The following is a 20,275-nucleotide window of genomic DNA, read 5'->3' as shown; positions in this document are numbered from 1 at the left end:
ACATAAATACTCTTAAAATAACAAGTATACTTTACTTGACACATGCCAACTAAAAAATTTTCTATTCAACATTCTTGATTTGTGTGGATAGATTTATTAGAGTTGGCATTGAAATATAACTAATCTATTTTTATAAATTACTTAAGTTGGTGGGAATCAATAATCATCATAGTACAAATGTTTGATTGGGTGTATGATTTAATTCACTTTTCAGCCTCCAAAGCCAATAATTAGCGGCGTTGGTTTGATTTAGCAAAGTGGTCTGTGAATTGACAATGCGTTAGCATGCCACCATTTCACCCACAATAATACTCACAATAACATGTTCCATATTTTAAGATTAGTTATATTTAGACCCTACTACATGTGAATTTTCAATTTTTATTTTATAAATTTTCCAATTGTACCTGTTTATTAAGATTTGGATGAAAAATTACTGATATCAATAAAAAAATTATATAAAATTTCTAATTTTACATCCCATTCAACATTCTGTTTAAATTATTGATAATACGATTAGTTTTTTCATTTATTAATAACTACCTTTTGTTCAATGATAATAATTCGAAAACGTATTATAATACTCTTTTAAATTACTTTTACTTGCATAAAAATATTACTAAGATCAATAAATTATAAAGAATGTTGAATGTAGAATAAAATTAAAAAATAATGTTATTTTTTTAACTAACTTCAATATTTTTTTATTCAAATTCTAACGAAAGATATGATTATAAATGAAAAATTTCTCAAAAGAAGTGCAAATATAATTTCTAACGTTTTCTTTGAGGGAATATTTCACACGTTCAGAAGGTTGTTGGTTTATATAGATATTGGTTGCGGTGCTTGTAAGCCTACTACATGTTTCTGTTGGAATATTTGTGTGGTTATTTTACTTTGGTTTTCTGTTCGAGTTACACAAGAACAAATCAAACACTGTAACTTTTAGGTCTCATAAAAAAAGTTCGATGCACAGTCGGTTAGCTCTAAGAAGCAAAGGTTAATAATTTGACTAACCAAACTCTGTTGAACAATTTTACTGGGTGATGTTGCAAACAACAGAAAGAATATTACGTACAATCACAATTACAGAATTCCTCAGAAACTCTACTGTAAAGAATTCTAGTTTTTGATTTGCTGATCGAGTGTTACTATAACAACCATCATTGATTCTTCAGTCGATGGCGATGATGAGGAAACCCACAGAGACGTACATGAGTAAGACGGGATAGAGTGCAAGAGCTTTCCTTCCTGGGTTGACAGCAGTACTCATGAAGGGGTATGCAGCCCATGAGCTCCAAGCCAATGTCACGGCTACGACAACCACTTTAATTATTACATTGTCTTTTAACATGCAAATCAGGGCACCAACATCCAGAGGGAATAGACAGTAACCAAGAAGACTGAGGCTCTGGAAGAAGATGATGTGGCCACCCTAGAACATAGACGGAAATCTTAATTAAAAGAAGGGTATGTATCATTTCATTTTCGAGAACTCATGATTTCAGTTTCTAAAAATGCAACAATAGTTTGTCCAAATGAACAGGGGAACTGGGCTGTGCTAAGTGTATACATGTATGCAGGAGCTAGCTCTGGTCTCTGTGGGTCCGTGTGTGCATATGTGAGAGAGAGAGAGAGAGAGAGAGAGAGAGAGAGAGAGAGAGAGAGAGAGGAATTACCAGCAGCAACACATTCAAAGTCAAAATTACAGCACCTGCTGCGAGCAGCGCAAATGCAACAGCAAAAACTTCGGACTGGAAAGCAATATAACATATATAAAAGAAAACGATTAGCCAAAAACAGAACTTCACATAAGCTGCAGGATGCATGCAAGAAATTATGGGCAACATGATTTCATGTCCAATATTTGGATGATTAACAAAGTATAACTTTCCAACCATCTATGGCTTCCTTTCCTCTAATTCTACCAACAGAAGTAAACATTCAGCTTTCGGCTGATTACTGATTCCATTTTCAATAGGAAGCATCCTTCTTGCAAGTCAATGTAACCTAAACACAAAGAACTGGAACTCATGAAATGTCACATATGACCTACTGTGCAGCAAATAATATATTGACTAAAGGGCACTCCAATTATCAAGATATTTATAGGCATATCGGTTTCATGGACCGACTGGACCTAGATTCTTCAGCTTCTGAACTAAAAGCTAGTCAATTAATCATAATTCATGTGGGATGAAATCACAATCTTCCCTCCCCTTGTAGCCTATGTCTTTATCGCAGTAAACTGTGGCCCCAGATTGATTAGCAAAAACCTTGGATTGCAAGGGTGGTTCTCGAGCATTCAGCATTTTGTTCTTTGGGTTTTAAGTGGTGGGTTCATATGCTTACACTTTTGTAGGTAGATATAATTCCAAAGAGCATTTAAAGTGTAGACAACCGAGAAGCCATCACTTTCCACCAACAAAGGCTAATGCTTCAAACCTTCAACTTTCACCTAAACCTTTATTCCAATTCAACCAAGGTATTTGAGTGATGGAATACATTTATCTAAAGTTGTGGCATTTTTCACCCAAAACTTGAAAGGATGAATAAACAACCCAGTACAATATCCATGTTTGCTTATAAAGCATCAATCTAGTAGCATTGCCAGGTTAACTGCAGCATCAGGTGGTGCACTGCAGAAAAAGAAGATTCAAGCATATAATGATATCCGTGCTTGTTTATTCAAAGAGAAATGATATGACCAGTTCCAATTTGAACATGCAAAAGAAGTTAAATTTCCACTGCCATTACCAGTTCATTTGGGGTAAAATTATTTAAATAATGTAAAAGAATACGAAATTAGTGTGCCTAGGGGAATGTTAAGAAAATAGGCAGAACCGCCTTTACAAATCACGGTTTAGTAAAATTTTTAAAAAAAATAATAATAAACATCTAAAACAATTGGCAAGTGTAGGCACAGGCGGTTGTCTGTTGATTTGACGCATGCACACATCAAATCAACTGTTGCCAATAGCCGCGGTTCTCAAACTTCAGAACCGAAGTCGGTGGTAGTGGTTCTGTAAAGTTCACGAGTCTTTTCACCTGTGAACAAATTTGAACGAAGGGTAGACATCATTATCCCTTATAAATATTCATGTATGTAGAGGACTACATGTAATTTTAGAGAAGGAATTGTTCAACGCAAAAAAATTGTTTTCAAAGAGGGTAAAAGAATTACATTTAGAGTAGAATTATGACTAATTTTGGTCCACGTGATATAAATGTGTTGTACGGTCAGGCAAATCTTCGATATGAAGATGTGCCCTGAGCCCAAGACACAACTTTACATGTCCGATGTGGCGATATTTTACTTTAGCTGGTCCCCCGCCACTTGTAGAACATGAGTTTTTAAAGGGGTTATATCCAATGTGGCACATGCAAAGATTAACGCATACCTTATTACTGCGTTAGTCAAGAGATGGCGATCCGAAATCCATACTTTATATTTCCTGATTGAAGGTAAGGAGTAGATTCGAAGTGGACTACTAAACAGTGGCAAGATTATTGCTATCAATGGTTAGAGTTTCGCCCAGATGAGGATTACATTAGATACTCCCGAATTAAAATCACTTCATTACATGAACACTTGCTTGGCCACACAAGCGATAGCGAAGCGATAACCCTCTGGAGGAGGTAATCACTATGCCATTGTGGAGATGCATCACCTGGAATGGATTTTTCATCAGTTTGGCATAATTCAAGACATTCCCCGAACCCAAATGTAAGTTAAAAACGTCTGCATTCACTTGATGGACGAGGACGCAATGGGGAAGATTGGGCATGGTTTCATAATCTCTCATGTGGGCTATCACTCATCGTGCCTCTTGGAATACCTCCTCCAGAGTGCAAATACAGTGAGTTTTATTCGGAAATATCTAATGCAATCCTCATCTAGGCGGAACCCTAACCATTTGATAGCAATAATCTTGCCACTGTTCAATAGTTCACTTGGAATCTACTCTTGTAATAAAATTACCTTCAAATGGAAAGGCCTACATGACTGCAATGCCATGAAGTGTGACAGTCGCCTTACCAATTGGGAAATGGAAAGTATAGGTGTCGGGGCGTCATCTCACGACTAACGCAGTTATAAGGTCTGTGTCAATCTCAACATGACTGCATTGGATAATCCCCTAGGCTAACCATGTTCTGCAACACCTATAGAACAAGGACTTGATGTGGATCAACTGAAGAACCAAAAAAAGAAAAAGAAGGAAATATCGCCACGTGGAGCATGTAAATTTGTGTCCTAGGCTCCAAGCACATCTTCAGATCGATAATTTGCCTGACCGTACAACACACTTGTATCATGTGGACCAAAATTAATCATAATTATACTCTAAATATATTTTCTTTTCCCCAACTGAAACCGATTTTTTCACTTTGTCAATTTTTTTCTCAAAAAATGCACGTGATCCTCCCCATGCATGAATATTTATAAGGCATGGTGATGTCCATCCCTTGTTCACGGGTCGTATACAAACCGCTACCATTAGCATCGGTTTCTAAAGTGTCAGAACCGTTGCCACCGTTGGCAGTGGCAGTGATTCATTTGACGCATGCAGACAACTACTTGCACTTGCAGTGGTTTTAGATGTTTTTAAATTGGCAGAACCACGATTTGTGAAGGCAATTCGGCCTACTTTTTAACATTTCCAAAGCACACCAGTTTCATATTTTTTTTATTTTTTTACATTATTTAAATAATTGTGCCTTCATTTAGCTAAGACAGATAATAACCCCAGCCAGCATTACATCACCAAACCCCCTAAAGACTTCATGTAAATGCCCTTGGAATGGAGTACAAAGAAATATGAAACCATTAGCATACAAATATAAGTTTTTCCAGTATTACCATCTTTAATCAATCTTCTACCATAATTGTTCACTGCAAAAAAGTTCAATCTACATATGTTCTTTACAAAACATTCCCCACCTAGATACCTTAAAAGAATCAACAATTCAAAATAACTAATGAATATCTCGATCTCTTAGGCTCATTCTTCAAAATAATTGTGATTTCTTTCAACTTCCATCCGTCTTGTGACTAATGACATAAATTAAAAGATTCACTAGAATACAAATTCGCCTCATACTAATGTTCCTTGTAGGCAATTCCAAAATTAAGACTTGAACAGAGAATGATTTCCAGAGTGACTTCTTCACCAGGTATCTAACACTCTTTCGAATCTATAACCAGTGATCTTAATACTGAAGAATGTGTCCTGCAAACTCAATCACATTGCCAATGTTGATTGAAGTGACCATTATATTTTTCCAACATTAAAGTTGGATGCCAACGTTGCCCATGAGCCTATGGTTCTCAAGACCAACTCCAGTAAACTACAAATAAACCACCACATAGACGACATAAATTCCAACCTTGACTCAAGATTATACTCATTTTACTAGCTCAATTGAACAATAACTTTTACCTAATTCATGGCCTCATGATTACAGAAAATTCTCAGTAAATCAAGTAAAGATAACTTAGTTAAATCAGATAGATAGCCATCAACCATAAATTAACCGTAAGACACTGGAAATTAAACAGAAAACACCAAAAACAAAACAAAAAAGTGGCAAGTTATATAAACTCAATTCAACTAGCAAATGTATCTACTAGTAAACACAAAATTCTCCATAATCCTTTCTTTTTTCCCAAGGAAAAAGTGAACCAGGAAATAATGTAATATGTGTACATGCAGATAAATATTGGAAGTATGCAGTAAACAAAAGCACACCTCTCAAAAGTTTGAGTTTTCTATTATCATCAAACCATATGTACCAAAAAAAGGGTAGGCCAAAATCAAGCAACCGATTTTTTTCACAACCATTAGAATCTTGCCATATTTGTGCCATGACATACACTAATCAAGTCTTAATGAGATGCGCTCACCTTATTGTTAGAACCTTAGTTTGATTTCCAGTCTTAGTTTCTATGTCTCTAGTCAAACACTTTTTACCAAGCCATAAAAGATGATGAAGGTTGATCACCAATGACATAAGTTTCCACTTCATGATGTTTCTAGGATCAAGTCCCATGTTTACTTGCATTCCTAGTTCCTCTCAATTTCTTCCATTGAGGCAATAATTTGCTGAGGAGATTCAAGAAATATCACCACGTCAACATTAATGCAAGAGCATTCCGCAAGTACAGATATAAGATCTATCCAATTACCAATCTAAGATGATCCGTCCCAAACTTCTCTAAAAGACTTCATAAAGCTTTCATATACCTTTAACACATGCAGATAAAACAGGGCTTTTTTTTTTATCAACTACCAAAGTTCATTTCCAATCAGAACCAGCCAACATGAACATAACCTCAATCCCAGTTACATATATTATCATAATGATACATGATAAATCAGTGCAAGTGTGTTATGAATTGTATCAAATGAATCTCCAGCTTACCTTCTTAACGGAAGCAGACCATGAGAGAGTAAGGCCAAGGAAAACAATAAAGAAAAAGGGTCCCCAGAGATCCCAATCCCTCAATGCCTTCCCCGGATCCTCCCTGTAAGGATTGGGGAAAACAACCAGCTTCAAATTGCTGACAATCCTCGACAAATCCCTCTTGACGGTATCCCAAACAGGCTCCGTCAGTGTATTCGGGGCCGACCCGAAACCGGTTACCCCAATACTGCCGCTGCCGCTGGTGGATCCATGTGTAGGGGGCTTAGGAGCCGCGGCGGCCGGAACGGTTGGTATGACAGAGGGAACAGGGGTGGGTTTGTGAACGGCGGGAGGGGGAAGATTGGAGGGGATGAAGGCCGGAGGAGGTGGGGGGGTAGAGGAGATGGGGATGGAGGCGCGTGGAGGGGAAGGAGGGCGAGCAGGGAGAACGGAGGAGTGGCTGGAATTGATGAGGTTCTCGATCTCGTCGATGTCCGATTGAGAGCTGGGATGCAGAGGGATGGTGTCGCTGTAAGACATTGTGCGTGTTTCCGGAGGTGTATTAGTGTGTGTTTCAGCTGAATTAGGGATCTGGGGACAACTGAGGTTTCAGGGGCGGTGGTGGCGCGTGGAGAAGTGACGGTGGTGAGGGCGGGAGAGAGAGTGGGGGTTTAATAAGATTTAGATATATTTTTCGCTTGGAAATGAAGTAAATAAGACATGGCATCGACGACTACAGTCTATTTAGGGACTGTTTGGCATCACGGAAAGGAAATCCAATTCCTTTCTATTTCATCCTTTACTCTAAATTCCATTTAATGCACATGTATGAACGATATGTCGTACAAGGCCTGATCTAGGCTTATTTAATAAAAGGGTAAATTGCATTTTGCCCCTAAATTATTTTTGATGTAATATTTGTCCTTTAAATTAATAAATTTAATACTTATCCTTATAATTAAATTTTTAGATAATATTATCCTTATTTTTCTAACAATTTTGCATTTTAAGATTAATTAATTTTTTCTTAATTGAAAAAAATATCTTTATTATAATAAAATAATATATAATTAGCCAACAAAATAGTTTAAGTTTTATTATATTTTACAAATTTAAAGTTAAGTAATGAATGCGAACAAAAAAAATCATGAAAATAATTTATTAATTAGATAATAAAATTAAGTTATTAACTATTTACTTTTTTAGACAATAAAATTAAGTTTTTAACTTTTGGTTAAGTATATATTTGTCATTTTCTTTAAGAAAAAGCACATATTAATTGATACTCTATTTTTAATTTAAATTCTTTTTTATTAAATAAAAATAATTAAAAAATAATTTGAGGATGATTTAATGTGCAAAATACTAAAATATATTGAGAACAATATATTTATTCAAAGTAGGAGGGGCATTTTTGTTCAACCAATAGGGTAAGTGTTATATTTGTTAATTTAGGGGATAAATGTTATATCAGAAGTAGTTCAGAGGCAAAGTGTATTTTACCCTTAATAAAAATAATATTAAACAAAAAATCTTTGCACAAAGTGCAAAATAAAAAAGGTTGCAAATAGTGCATAAAATATATTCACGTGATGTCTTAGTCGATTGGTTAAATCTAAAATTAAAATTTTATAAATAAATTTAAGGTCATAAATTCGAGTCCTACCAAATATCTTGGTATATTATCGTTTTTTTGTATGAGTTATTATAATTTATTACTGTTATTAGTCATATTGATATATTAATTGAATCGATGTAACTTACTATTGTTTTTAGTCATATTAATGTATTGATTCAATCGACGTATTGCTCCAAAAAAATGTTTGTAATTTTTTTTATTGCGATTTCTTTTCCAGCAAGTTAACGACTCCAACTATTCTTTTTTTTTTTTTATAAAAAAAACAATTATTATTGAAATGTCTTTTTAATAATAAAATAAAATTGTAACTAATTAATTAATAGGGTTAAATACATTGTACCCCTAAAGTATGCCACCCTCATCAATTACCCCCGTAAACTAAATAAATCTTCACTTACCCCCTTCTCACCTTTAAACTAAATAAGAATGGACAAAAATACCCTTAACTATTAATAATATTATATCTTCATTTAATACCCTCTACAATAAAATATATCAATTAATTTGATTTCAAATTTTATTCATATACGATGTTAATAAAATTACTGTGTACTAGTAGATAAATTTATAAACTTGTATTTCTGCATTAGACGTACTAAATATAATTTTAATAACAAAATATTGCAAGTGACTGTCTATCTTTTTTGTGCCCAAATGTCAAATGAGATAGTTTAAGGGTTGATAAAATAATTTTTTTTTTTTTCAAATAGTGACTCTATTTTAATGTTTTGAAATCCAAACTGTTCATCGAATTGAAAAATTAAGTGGGTCACGGGTTACTGGTTCAACCATCGGGTCAATCATGGTCGGACCAGTGATGCCATATTTATATCATAAATAATTATTAATATTTTAAAAATAATATTAATATACTTAACAACCTATTTTTTTTAAAAGAAAAAACAATTCACTGTTTTTCTTTGATATTAATAGTTCAATAGGATATATAATATAATAAAATAAATTTAAAAATAAACTTATAAAGATCAAATATAAGAAATAAAATTATACACTTTCAATTTAACAGAAAATCAGATACACTAAATTATCATAAACAATCAAATAAAAATAGCAAAACTGAACTGAGAAGAGAAATTAGAATTTTATATTTAGAAATAAAATAGTTAAATTTAACAGAAATAATGCATATTTTTAGAAATAATCTATTATCCTTTAAGAAATAACATAAAATTAGGGTATCTAACAAAAATAATACACATTTCAAAAGAAAAATGAAAGATATTATCTTGTATTTACACTAGATAATTGACCCACAAGTGTGGAATGATTTTCATGAAAAAAAGTAATTTTTTGGCTCATCCGATTATCTGGTTTCAGCCTGCCCATTTTGTGGTTTGATTGGCGGTTCGACCGTCAGGGCCCGGCTGGATTTTAAAACCTTATCCTATTTAATCCCTTAACCTAACTCTAGATCAACATGTTAGGCTTGTCAGTTAATAGGTAATACCTAGATTAAAACTATTTTAATAGTTAGTAACCAGACCCTACATAATATTTTTATATTAGATCCAGATTCAGACACACATCTTTTGAATAATTATTTTTGGGGATGGATAGAGTCTATACACTAAAATATCCGTTAGTATGAATATCAGTATAAATATATTTTTAATATTAAAAATGCATTTTTATTCATTAATTTGAAACCATTGAATTTATAAACTTGTGTTAAATCACTACCACTGTTTATCTACTCAAATTTAAAATAATTATTTTGTATTTAATTAGTATATATTAATTTAATATTAATTTCTAACCATCATAGTTTTATAAAATTTTAAGCCAAAACTTTGTTCATTTTTATTTTAATTTAAAGGATTATACAAAGAGAGGGGATAAGTGAGGGTTTATTTAATTTAAGAAGTAATTAATGAGGGCGGTATACTTTGGAGATGTAAAATGCATTTAATTCTAATTAATAATTTAAATATTTTTATTAATATTACAAAGAATTGATAGAAATAATATTATAACTTTATTTAAAAAAAATAATAATACTACAAATATTGAACAATAAAAACTAATAATGTCCATCAATGCTACATAATAATGTCCCCCCCCCCCCCCCCATGCTACAAGCATGCAGTTGGGCATTTGAAATGGTCATTCGTTGTACAATCGTTTCGCGTGGTCTTTATTTTTTAACAGAAAAAAAATTGGTTGGAGTATTTTGAGTAAGGTCACATGATATTTTTTTTTCAATTTTTTTTGCACAACCTTAATAAAAATATTAAATTTATTATTGAATAATAATTAAAACTTATTTTTTTAAACATACATTCTATTAATAATTATTTTAAAAAATCAATTGATGTCGTTACTCCAAGTAAAGTCCAACAATATTATATTTGTCAATTCTTTATAGTGTACACAACCTTAACAAAAATATTAAATTTATTAATAATTATTTTTTTTGGATAAATATAAATTTCATTAACTATAAAAATTGTGTTACAATAATACAAGGTACAATGAGGAGTGCTAAGTATCATGCCAAGGAATCTTTCAAATTCTAAAAAGTACAACGGTATTAACATTAAGTTGCAAATATTCTCTAATCAGCTGCATCCGAATTTGTTCAATTGACATTTTAGCCAAGTACTCAGATTTTGATTCCCGCATATTAAAGTGTCGGTGATTGCGCTTCATCCAAATATGATATACAAGTGAAGCAAGTAGAGCCCGTGAAGCTGCATTTAGAGGGTGGCGCCCTCTCCAACGATGACGGGCCCATTCAATAGTATTATTCCATCTATTGTCGATAAGAGGACCACCATCTTCGGCCTCCAAGTCATCGCCATCCGCCATGATAGCATTAGGGTTAGTGTAAATTAGTGTGTGTTGTATGTGTAGTGTGTGTGGGAGAACAAAGAGAATTTATAGAGTCCATCATTCAAAATTTTCGATTGAGCAATGTGTTACTATTGCATCTTTCTCTTATTAATAATTTTTATTATTTTTATCTATACTATGATATATAAAAAAAAAGATCTAACTTTTACTCAAAAATAACAGTTACTAACACCCCAACATCAAACTTCAAGATTACCATAAATATCTTTTACAAGTTTTTTATTCTCACCCATGTTATTGTTGGATTAAAAAATATGCAAGCAACTCTTCTATGATATTGTAAATGAGCAAATTACCCCCTATAAAAAAAAGAACAACAATTTAGCCCCGTTATTTTTAAAATATAGTAATTTATCCCCTTGTGTTCTTTTTTTTTTCTTTAGACTGTCCGTGACTCCAACTTATATTTAATTATTATTTTTTATACTTATTAATTATAATTTTAAATAATTTATAATAATTAATAACAAATTTATTTTTTTTATAATAAACAACTAAATAATTTATTAATTGTAATAAATAATAATTATATTTATTACTATTTCTTATAATTATTAATTTAAATAATTTACTAATTAGAATTAATAATAAATATAAGTTTTTCAATCCAAATTAATAAAATAATTAAATATTACAAGTTTAAATAATTTACTGATTATATAAATAATAATATTAAAGTTTATTAATTAAAAAGTACAATTAACTAGTACAAATATTATTTATCGTGGATGACCTCTCACTGGCACATTTAATTGTCTTGAAGTATCTCTTATTTGTTGGGTTTGTTGTCTTCCATGTGTATCTTGCCAATCTGACTGTTTTGAATACATAATGTTTGGGTTCAACCAAAACGTGTAGAGATACGAAAAGTAGTATCGTGGGCCAACTCAAACTTTGGAACATCCTATTAATCTTCCGCCATCAAAGGTTGGAAAGATTTAGAATATGTATATTTCTGCAAGCCGATTAGATCATAATAATCCTTAATCATTGATAAAACACTAATCATATATGCAACACATCCTTTTTTAGCGTGAGAGCAATGGATACCAAATTGAGTCCATTTCCCACATGTACATTCTTGGGTGGCAATTTTGACAATATGAGTATTGAATCCATATCCATGCTAGCATTTTGTAACTTATGGTATCTTGTCACCGAATGCTCAACAAATTTTTAGGACCAATGTTTACACATCTTCTATGTATAATTCGTCCATAGTTGATTGTTGTTTGACATTACATTATTCTTCGTCATCCTCTCATGAAAATAATAAACAGAATGAGCAAATATTATTTCGACTATTGCAGTCACAGGCGAGCGGCCAACCTCTTTCAAAACTCCATTGATAAATTCTGACATGTTGGTTGTCAAAATGGCGCATCGTCATCCGCCATCATGGGAAGCTGTCCATTTTTTCTTGTCAATCTGGTCTAAAAGTACAAACACTTATAGGTTGTGACTATTTATCTCATCCAATAATTTGATTGAACTTTTTGATTTAATATTCAAAACCAACTCTCCAACAAAGATCCTTCAAATTTCCACATTTTCGTAATGAGTGTTGAAATTCAAACACACGTACCTCAAGCAATAACGATGCATTATGTGAGGTGGCACAAAGTCTGAACTTTCGCGTACTGCTCCAATGATACTAGAGTAACAATAAGAAATAAGACAATTTCTAGATCGCCCTCTTATAATATATTTGCTCAACAAGTAAAGAAACCATTTCCAAGATAAATAGGATTTTTCTTTGACAATTGAAAATACAAGAGGGAGTACCTGTTACTTCCATTCATAACAGCTGCAACCAATATTTTGTGTTTGTACTTTGTGTATAAATGGATTTCATCCACGCTAATGACTTTGCGACAAAATTAAAACCCTTTAATACACAGTGTGAATGCCCAAGAAACATATTTGATCGCATATGCACCAATTGACTATCGGAAGGTTTTATGTTCCCATTCAACAATCGTTCCTTCATTTCATTTTTGGAGAGCTCCCATATAACTGAGTAGCTTTGAACTGAACTTTTCTATGTGACGTAAACTATTTTGCGGGACTTCTTTAAACTATACCATACCTTTTGATATGGTATGTAAAATTCACCATCAGAACTTCACTGTATATATGTTCTGGCGATAATTCCTATTTTTTTTTTTCCTAGTAATCCTGGAGCCATGTAGAATCAGCACACGAAGCATTTTAATTTATTTTAAGTTACGTAGTGCCTGTATTCCATAGTACTTGTTCCCACTCAAAATTTTGTGCTAAATCAATTCCCACCAGTGACATTGAATAAGCAAGCTTGAAGGAGTTTTACTACATATTGTGGATGCATAAATTTAGTGGGTTATCCTTATAAATGTAATTTTTAATTTATTTATTTATGTAGGTGGAAGGTGAATTCAGTAGGAAGCAAGTACAACTACAAATTGAATCGATTCGTGAGAACAAGGATTCAATTTATAATTATTTTATTTTAGTTCAATAGGATTCTATTCTCTTTCATTTTGGATGGAAATTTTTTTGTAAAATAGACTGTCTTATTGAACTTGTTATGTTCTGGATTGTTGTTGATATGCATTGAATTTATAAACAATTTAAAGAAAATGAATAATTCTCACATTGCGTCTAATAAAATTATGTGCACAGAAATCTCGTGCCTCCGTTGTTAGTCTAAAAACAAATTATTGGAGTCGTCCCATGGAGTGAGGACTTGCATTAAAATTCTAACCTTTTTTGTTTTGCACTATTTATACAAGTTTTTTAAATATTATTTTATTAATTAAGCCTCTAAATCTACAATTAGTTTCTCTTGAGTCGCAAACTAAATATTAAAATTTCTTTTTTTAATTAAGAAAAACAAATAATGATCTCCAAAATTTCTCACAAAAAATGAAATGAGATTCAATCCGCTGTCAATTAACGCCTCAATAACAAAAACATGACATGAAATGTGTTAACTGTTTAAGATGATCGATTTTCATTTAGTGTGTGAGATAATAATATAAGTTAATTATAATAAATGTGATGTATTGAAAAAGTTAGTTAAGAAAAAAAAATATAATGATGATAATTGTTGTGATATTTCTTTTGAAAGTAATGAAACATGTTTGAGGTACATAAGAAATATTTTCTTACAAACAAACACAGACCAAGCCTAGGTGGATGATATTCAATTCCTCTTCTGCTTTTTTTTTTTTTTTTTTTTTGGTTTCATGATTAATTATATTTACCATTCTTATAATATATTTAGTGCGCAAACTGCACCCCCAAATATTTAGAACGTATAAAAAATGTTCAACTGACTTAATATTATTGATAAATCCGTTAGACTAATGCTAATATGGTGTTAATGTGGCACTAATGTGGTTTAGTGATTGTTAAAAAATTCATAGGATCATGCTAATATTTTTTTACTAGCCGTTATGACACACCATCTCTATGCGCATAATAAATAATTATGTACGCTTTAAAATATATTATAAATAAGAATCAGATATATAAACCAACACATCACATTTAAATAAATAAAATTAAATTAATTTAGGGGATATTATCGACACAAAAAAATTTAGTGTGTGTGAAATTTTCATATTAATATAGTTAGATAGTATAGATCATATAAATAAGAAGAAAAGTTTGAGTAGTGGTAGTTGAAAATGCATAAAAATATTTTTGATAATTAAAAAGATTAGTATTGCGTTATAAGTAATTGTTATTTGTGAGTGAAATTTATATATATATATGTAGTATAGATAATAGATAGATATACATATTGGACAATTCATAGCCGGGTTCAGAATTTTGCAATTGATGATTGAAATACAGCCAATCAAATATCCAAAAACAGAAAAACAACAACAACAGTAATAATAATAATAATAATGAAATGCAGCCCATCGCCCACTGCTGATGACTGATTTCTTGCATTCATGAATGAAAGACTTATATACTATAAAAAAAAAAAAGAAAGAGAGAGAGAAAGATGAAATGCTTTAAAAAAAATAAAAAAAAAAACTTCATTGTAAATTTTACATTTAAATGGGGTTAATTTAGTCTATGTACTAAATGTATACAAAATATAATTATACTAAACCCCTCCCCCTTAATTAGTAGTATAGATATTGCAACCAATTAAATAAGAAATAATTGATCACCGATATATATTCTGCATTCAAGAATTTATTTTTATATATTTTTTTTCAAGAAAAAAACAATTTAGACAATAAACAGCCTCCAAAATCAACTGTAATGTGTTTCCACAGCTAACTCTACTGTAAGAAAGAATGAAAAATGGACAGATCAATGTATGTTACCTATGGTATATGATACAATTTCGAAGGTTTCAGATCCTTAGTGACATTGAAATAGTTCAATGTCCGAATCCACTTCTCCTGAGTCTTCAAAAGATGAACGGCTATGGTATCCGGCCACAGCTCGTGCGTACACCTCGTAGGTGGCTCCGGATAGTTGTACATCGACCATTTCGCATTGTACCTGTTCTTACCCCGATGGCCGTCCCTTAGCCACTCCCCGAAAACCTTATCCTCCGGGCCTTGGAGATGCTTCTTGGGAATATCCGAATCCTTAAGCCACTCAACGATGTCCCAAGAGATCAAATAACCCATACCCGACATGTAGTGTACGAATGGGTCCATGCTGGGGCACGGGATAACGTACCCGTAGTACAAGTCTTGTCTAGGTAGTGGAATTAGAGAGTCAGCTAAACTCTGCAACCTGAAGTACACATCATCGTCCCCTTTCATCACGTAGTGATAGGGCGGATATGGCACGTTCGTGTCGTTTAGGAGCATATCGGGCAAGCTCGAGAAGTAGGTGTAGGTCTTGCCCTTGTTCATGTTTTCTTGGCAGTTGAGGATTATTATGTCATCGTAACGCATGATTTCTAGCGCCACTAAGACCTTTTGGTCCTCCTTGGTGAGGTTGCAAAACACAAATTTCACATCGATTCGTGCCCCTACGGTAGATTGTGTGCCGTAGATGAGGCGGAGGAAGTGCCGTTTGTGGTAGTGGTCAGGGAGCGTGAGAATCCCAAGAAGTATCCTAATGTCGTCTGAAGATGAAGATACTGGTGGTGTTGTGCTGATGTGATGTGATTCTTGTACTGATGCATTGTGATATGGCGTACGAGAGAGCGCACATTCACCTAACTTTAGAAGACTATCGAATCGGATTTCGTTGATTGAGGCTAAAATGCATAGGAAAACGATGAAGACGAAGCACGACGCGATGAATCGCCGGCTGTCCAGTACTCTATTAGGCTTCATCGTTGCAGCAACATGAATGTTGAGGAAGACGAGGAAATTAATACAAAGAGAACGAGAACTTTGAAATGTAGTAATTTGAGCATAGTAATATAAATAGAATGTTTCTTGAATTGAAAGATTTTGGTTGGCAAAATCGTGGAGGAAAATTGACTTTTGAACCTTAAAGAAAGGGTGAAGAGTGTGAAACATGAGTGGCACAGAGCCTAACTTTGGAGTCACTGTCACTCTATTGGCCTTTTTGCGTGGCAGAATTGATGGGCATGTGGTCAACTTTGTTCAATTTTAGGCGATTTTGCATGAACGTGGTGGCTTTTAATTCTATATTGTTGACTATTCTTGAGTTTCAAGTCATTGACTGCAAAAAAGACAAATCAAAATAAAAATAAAAACAAAGAAGTCGTTTTTAGTGATCCGAGAAGCAAAGGTGACATTAATAATAAACTATTTTTAAATACGAGTGTTTGTTTATTTTGACGTCATTTATGATCTTTTCTTTTTTTAATTATTTAACGTGGGTGTTCTTAATTTTTACTTTTCTATTTTATTGAGATTTTTGGGGTATTTTAGATCTTCTGGTCCAACTAAAAGTAATGGGTTTGTTAGTGAAAAATTCATAATGTCTTAATCTTGTGATTAATATTGAAATTTCATAAATAAATTAATTTGAGGTTATGTGTTATTTCTCAGATATGAGGGTGTTTGTTTTATTTTAGTTAGTTTATTGTAATATATTTTATTGTTCTGTATTATTTAATTTATTGAAATATTATAATTATATATGTCAATTTTTTTCAATTTATTGAAATATTTTACTGTACTGTTTTTGTTGGTGATTTTGCTAGAAATTTCACTAACAAAAATATTTGTTAGTAAAATTTTGAGGGAAGTTTCTCAATTTTTGGCCAAAGCTAGCTCGAAATTTTGCAAACTTAAAAATAAATAATTAATTTTTTAAATTATCTAATTAAGAGTATAATTTTCATATTTAACAATTGATGCAGCGGTGCCACAAACTGTCATATGTGAGTGTAGAGGACTATCTTTTAATATTAGTGTAGATTATAATGGTTAAAGATAAAAAATTATTCAAATATTAATTAGACATGGTTGTACAACCATTATTAACTGTTGTTTTTGCACTATAAAAGAAATACAGGATTTATAACGATCATTTGGAATGACCGCATTGGAAAGGTCTTTATAATAATTTTGGAACGGATAATCTTTAATGACGTCATGTAGCTGATAAAATGAATTTGATCTTTTTGTAACAGCTGAAGAGTTACATAGGCCATTGCAAAATCATTTGAAATGGTGGTGTTCGTAAATGCATTATAAATTTCAGATCATTACACGTTGAATCACTTTTTTGGTGCGGTTCACATTGATTTGTAGGTCCCCCGAACTTTAATAAAAATTGTACCAAAATCGTGTAAAAAGCCATTACACATTTTTAGAACGGCATGTCCAATATGAAGGCCGTTACAAAATGAGAGTTGTTGCAAAATTATAATAGTATTTGGAACAGCTTGTTTCGCAATGTAACAATCAAGTGAAATGTATGTGAAGGCCTCTGTTCCAGCTGTTGTGTAAAAAAGTACCGTTTTATAATACCATTTACTGGTCCAAACACCACCTTTGTAGGTACGGATTTTCTTCAAGAGCAATTTTTAGTTAGAAAGTTTTTTCCAATAACGACTTAGTGTAATGACATCTTTTAAATTTATAACGATTTTTTTTTAAAAAAAATAGCGTAAGTTTCAAATTTTGGAATGGCTTATGTAGCAAAACCATTACAAACAAAATTTTAACGGGGAAATTCAAATTTTCAAAGGGTATATCATATAGATCATTCCAAATACCGGCCCTAACTACAAAGAACTCTTTCTCGTTAATGTGCCAAACTTGGGCCTGTTGTTCTGAGAACAACCCTCATGTGTATCTACAAGATTCTTTCTCTTGTAGCAGTCTTTTTCATGAGCACTGTTTCCAAGCGATAGGCGTTCATGTAGACTACCAATTTATCGTAATCTTATGGGATAGCAAGCTTGGGCAGGTTACTACAAACATGTTTCAGCTCGCGAACTCTTTGAGTGTGGATTTCTTCCACTTCTATTTTGAACTTTCTGTTTCTTTTAAAAGGGGTTAGAAATCCTTTTTGTATCTTGCAAATCCTTAATAAAGATACCTGCAAAAATTAACAACTCCCAAGAAGCTCTGCAAATATTTCTTATCCTTGAGTACATTTGGAAAATTGCGGATTTTCTACATAATATGATCCTATAACTCAATACATGCTTCGTCGATAAAAATTTCTAAAAATTCAATTTTATTGACAGCGATAGTAGCTTTCTTCTCAGAAAGCACTAATCGTTCTCTATAGCATGCATCAGAAAATATCTCAAGATCTTCAATATGATCTTTCATATTTTGAGATGCAATAAGGATGTCGTTAATATAGATAAACATAACTCAAAATAATCTTTGAAGATTATCCATTTTTCTTTGAAATATTGGGGTGCATTAGCTAATCCCATTGGTAGCACATTTCAGGTATATTGTCCCCGTGGTATGGAGAATATAGTAAATCTCTTTGATTCACTCTCCATCTTAATATGATAAAACCCAGATTTGCAATCAAAGTTAGAAAATACTTTTGCACATTTAATCCAGTTAATTAAGTACTCTCTACTCGGATTGTAATAACCATCAAATTCTAATATTCTGTTAATCCCTTGATAGTTAATTATGGACCTGGGTTTACCTCTTTTTATCTCACCATGGTTTCTTATCAGAAACCAGGGCTACTGTAAGTAGAGACTCCAGGCTCAATGAGTTCAAGATTGATATGCTATTTGATAATATCCTGCATATCTTTCTTATCCTCCATATTTATTTGGATAGGCTTATAATGAACATACTCATACCTACATTCTTCTTTGACCTTCAAAGTTGCTTCAATCTTATTCCTATTGCACATGCCAGAGGGTTCTCGCTGAAATTCCTCTGGATAAGTCTCTTGACATTCTCAAGAAAGAGCTTGCTTTCTTCGCTAATATCTAAAGATTTTATCTCCTACAATGCTTCCTTAAAGTTCTTGATTCTTCTTCAGATTTCTCATATAAGCTTTGCTATTGCTAAGTCTTTGTTGCCTGAAAGAAAAAACAGCTTTACCAAAGTTCTCTTATTCTGTATTTTTGGATGAGTCAATTTGGCAACATCACAATGTTTGCTGCAAAAATTTATGAACATTATCCTATTAAATGCCTTTTATCATTGCAAAATATGCATCTCACTACCACAGTTAGTAGTAAAAATCAATAGATTTCTGTTGTTATCCTGCAATTTTGCAAAGGTTTGAATAAAATCGTTACCCGACAAAATATCAGCACCTGTACCAAGGTGTTTCAAATGCTCTTCCAATCATGATTTTTGCCTCTCGTATACCCTTATTGACTATACGGATTTTCTATAAAAAAAAATCTCTTCCTACGAGTAGGATCTCCATAGCTTCCCTAGGAAAAACTCTAGCTTATGTTTGGCTTCGTTTTTGGGCCATCTCAGAGATGGCCTAAAATCAATGTAATGTTTGACTTTGAGTATTTTACCCATTTTTATCTTATTTTTAGGTATTTTGTAATTGTAGTGGGGGACAAAACTGAATTTTCTGTCTTCATTTACAACTGCAAGATTTTCTCTTTCCTCATCTCGCAGAAATCGCCTACTGCCTTCACCTCTGTTCATCTTCTTCCCAAATTCTTCTTTAGATGTAAAACAATTCCATGACCCAAGGGTTTAATTTTATACCGTTCGACTCCTCTCAACATGGCGAGTATTTTGATCCGATTGGATTTCAATTTTTATCAACATCGCTTGAAGCAGGTAAAATCTCCTCCGCCGCGATTTCAGCTTCGAGTGAGCAATAGTCATATGTTTATACGAAATGGGTTCTACTTTTTTCTTTAAGAGAGCATACCAACCCTTTTATATTCAAGATTTCTCTTTTATATGATTTTTGTGTTTTCCTTTTTCATAGACTTTTGAATTAAAGATTAAA

At 32.5% G+C, this 20,275-nt stretch overlaps 2 protein-coding genes across 2 annotated transcripts; both read right to left on the bottom strand.

Annotated features, from left to right (window-relative positions):
- Positions 1-980: 980 nt before the first annotated feature.
- LOC105155685 (protein YIP4b) lies at positions 981-7,176 on the bottom strand. The gene is made up of 3 exons (XM_011071606.3): positions 6,424-7,176; positions 1,680-1,754; positions 981-1,435 (listed from the first exon to the last, which is right to left on the bottom strand). Exons 1-3 carry the CDS (start codon positions 6,943-6,945, stop codon positions 1,175-1,177), a joined length of 858 nt encoding a protein of 285 aa, XP_011069908.3. The 5' UTR covers positions 6,946-7,176; the 3' UTR covers positions 981-1,174.
- A 7,918-nt stretch (positions 7,177-15,094) lies between these two features.
- On the bottom strand, positions 15,095-16,326 carry LOC105155684 (Galactosyltransferase family protein). Its single transcript, XM_011071605.3, has one exon. It carries the CDS (start codon positions 16,216-16,218, stop codon positions 15,247-15,249), a length of 972 nt encoding a protein of 323 aa, XP_011069907.1. The 5' UTR covers positions 16,219-16,326; the 3' UTR covers positions 15,095-15,246.
- Positions 16,327-20,275: the final 3,949 nt, after the last annotated feature.

The sequence above is a fragment of the Sesamum indicum genome, linkage group LG2 (assembly GCF_026168435.1).
Source record: "Sesamum indicum cultivar Baizhima isolate 11 linkage group LG2, ASM2616843v1, whole genome shotgun sequence".
Taxonomy (NCBI): domain Eukaryota; kingdom Viridiplantae; phylum Streptophyta; class Magnoliopsida; order Lamiales; family Pedaliaceae; genus Sesamum; species Sesamum indicum.
This window is presented reverse-complemented; position numbering and strand designations above follow the sequence as displayed.

Excerpts from the sequence above, each read along its gene's own strand:
- LOC105155685 (XM_011071606.3), bottom strand. The coding sequence starts at position 6,945 with ATGTCTTACAGCGACACCATCCCTCTGCATCCCAGCTCTCAATCGGAC. Across the intron at positions 1,755-6,423 it reads GGTCTGCTTCCGTTAAGAAG|TCCGAAGTTTTTGCTGTTGC; the intron begins GTAAGCTGGAGA and ends ATTGCTTTCCAG. Across the intron at positions 1,436-1,679 it reads CTTTGAATGTGTTGCTGCTG|GGTGGCCACATCATCTTCTT; the intron begins GTAATTCCTCTC and ends TCTATGTTCTAG.
- LOC105155684 (XM_011071605.3), bottom strand. The coding sequence starts at position 16,218 with ATGAAGCCTAATAGAGTACTGGACAGCCGGCGATTCATCGCGTCGTGC.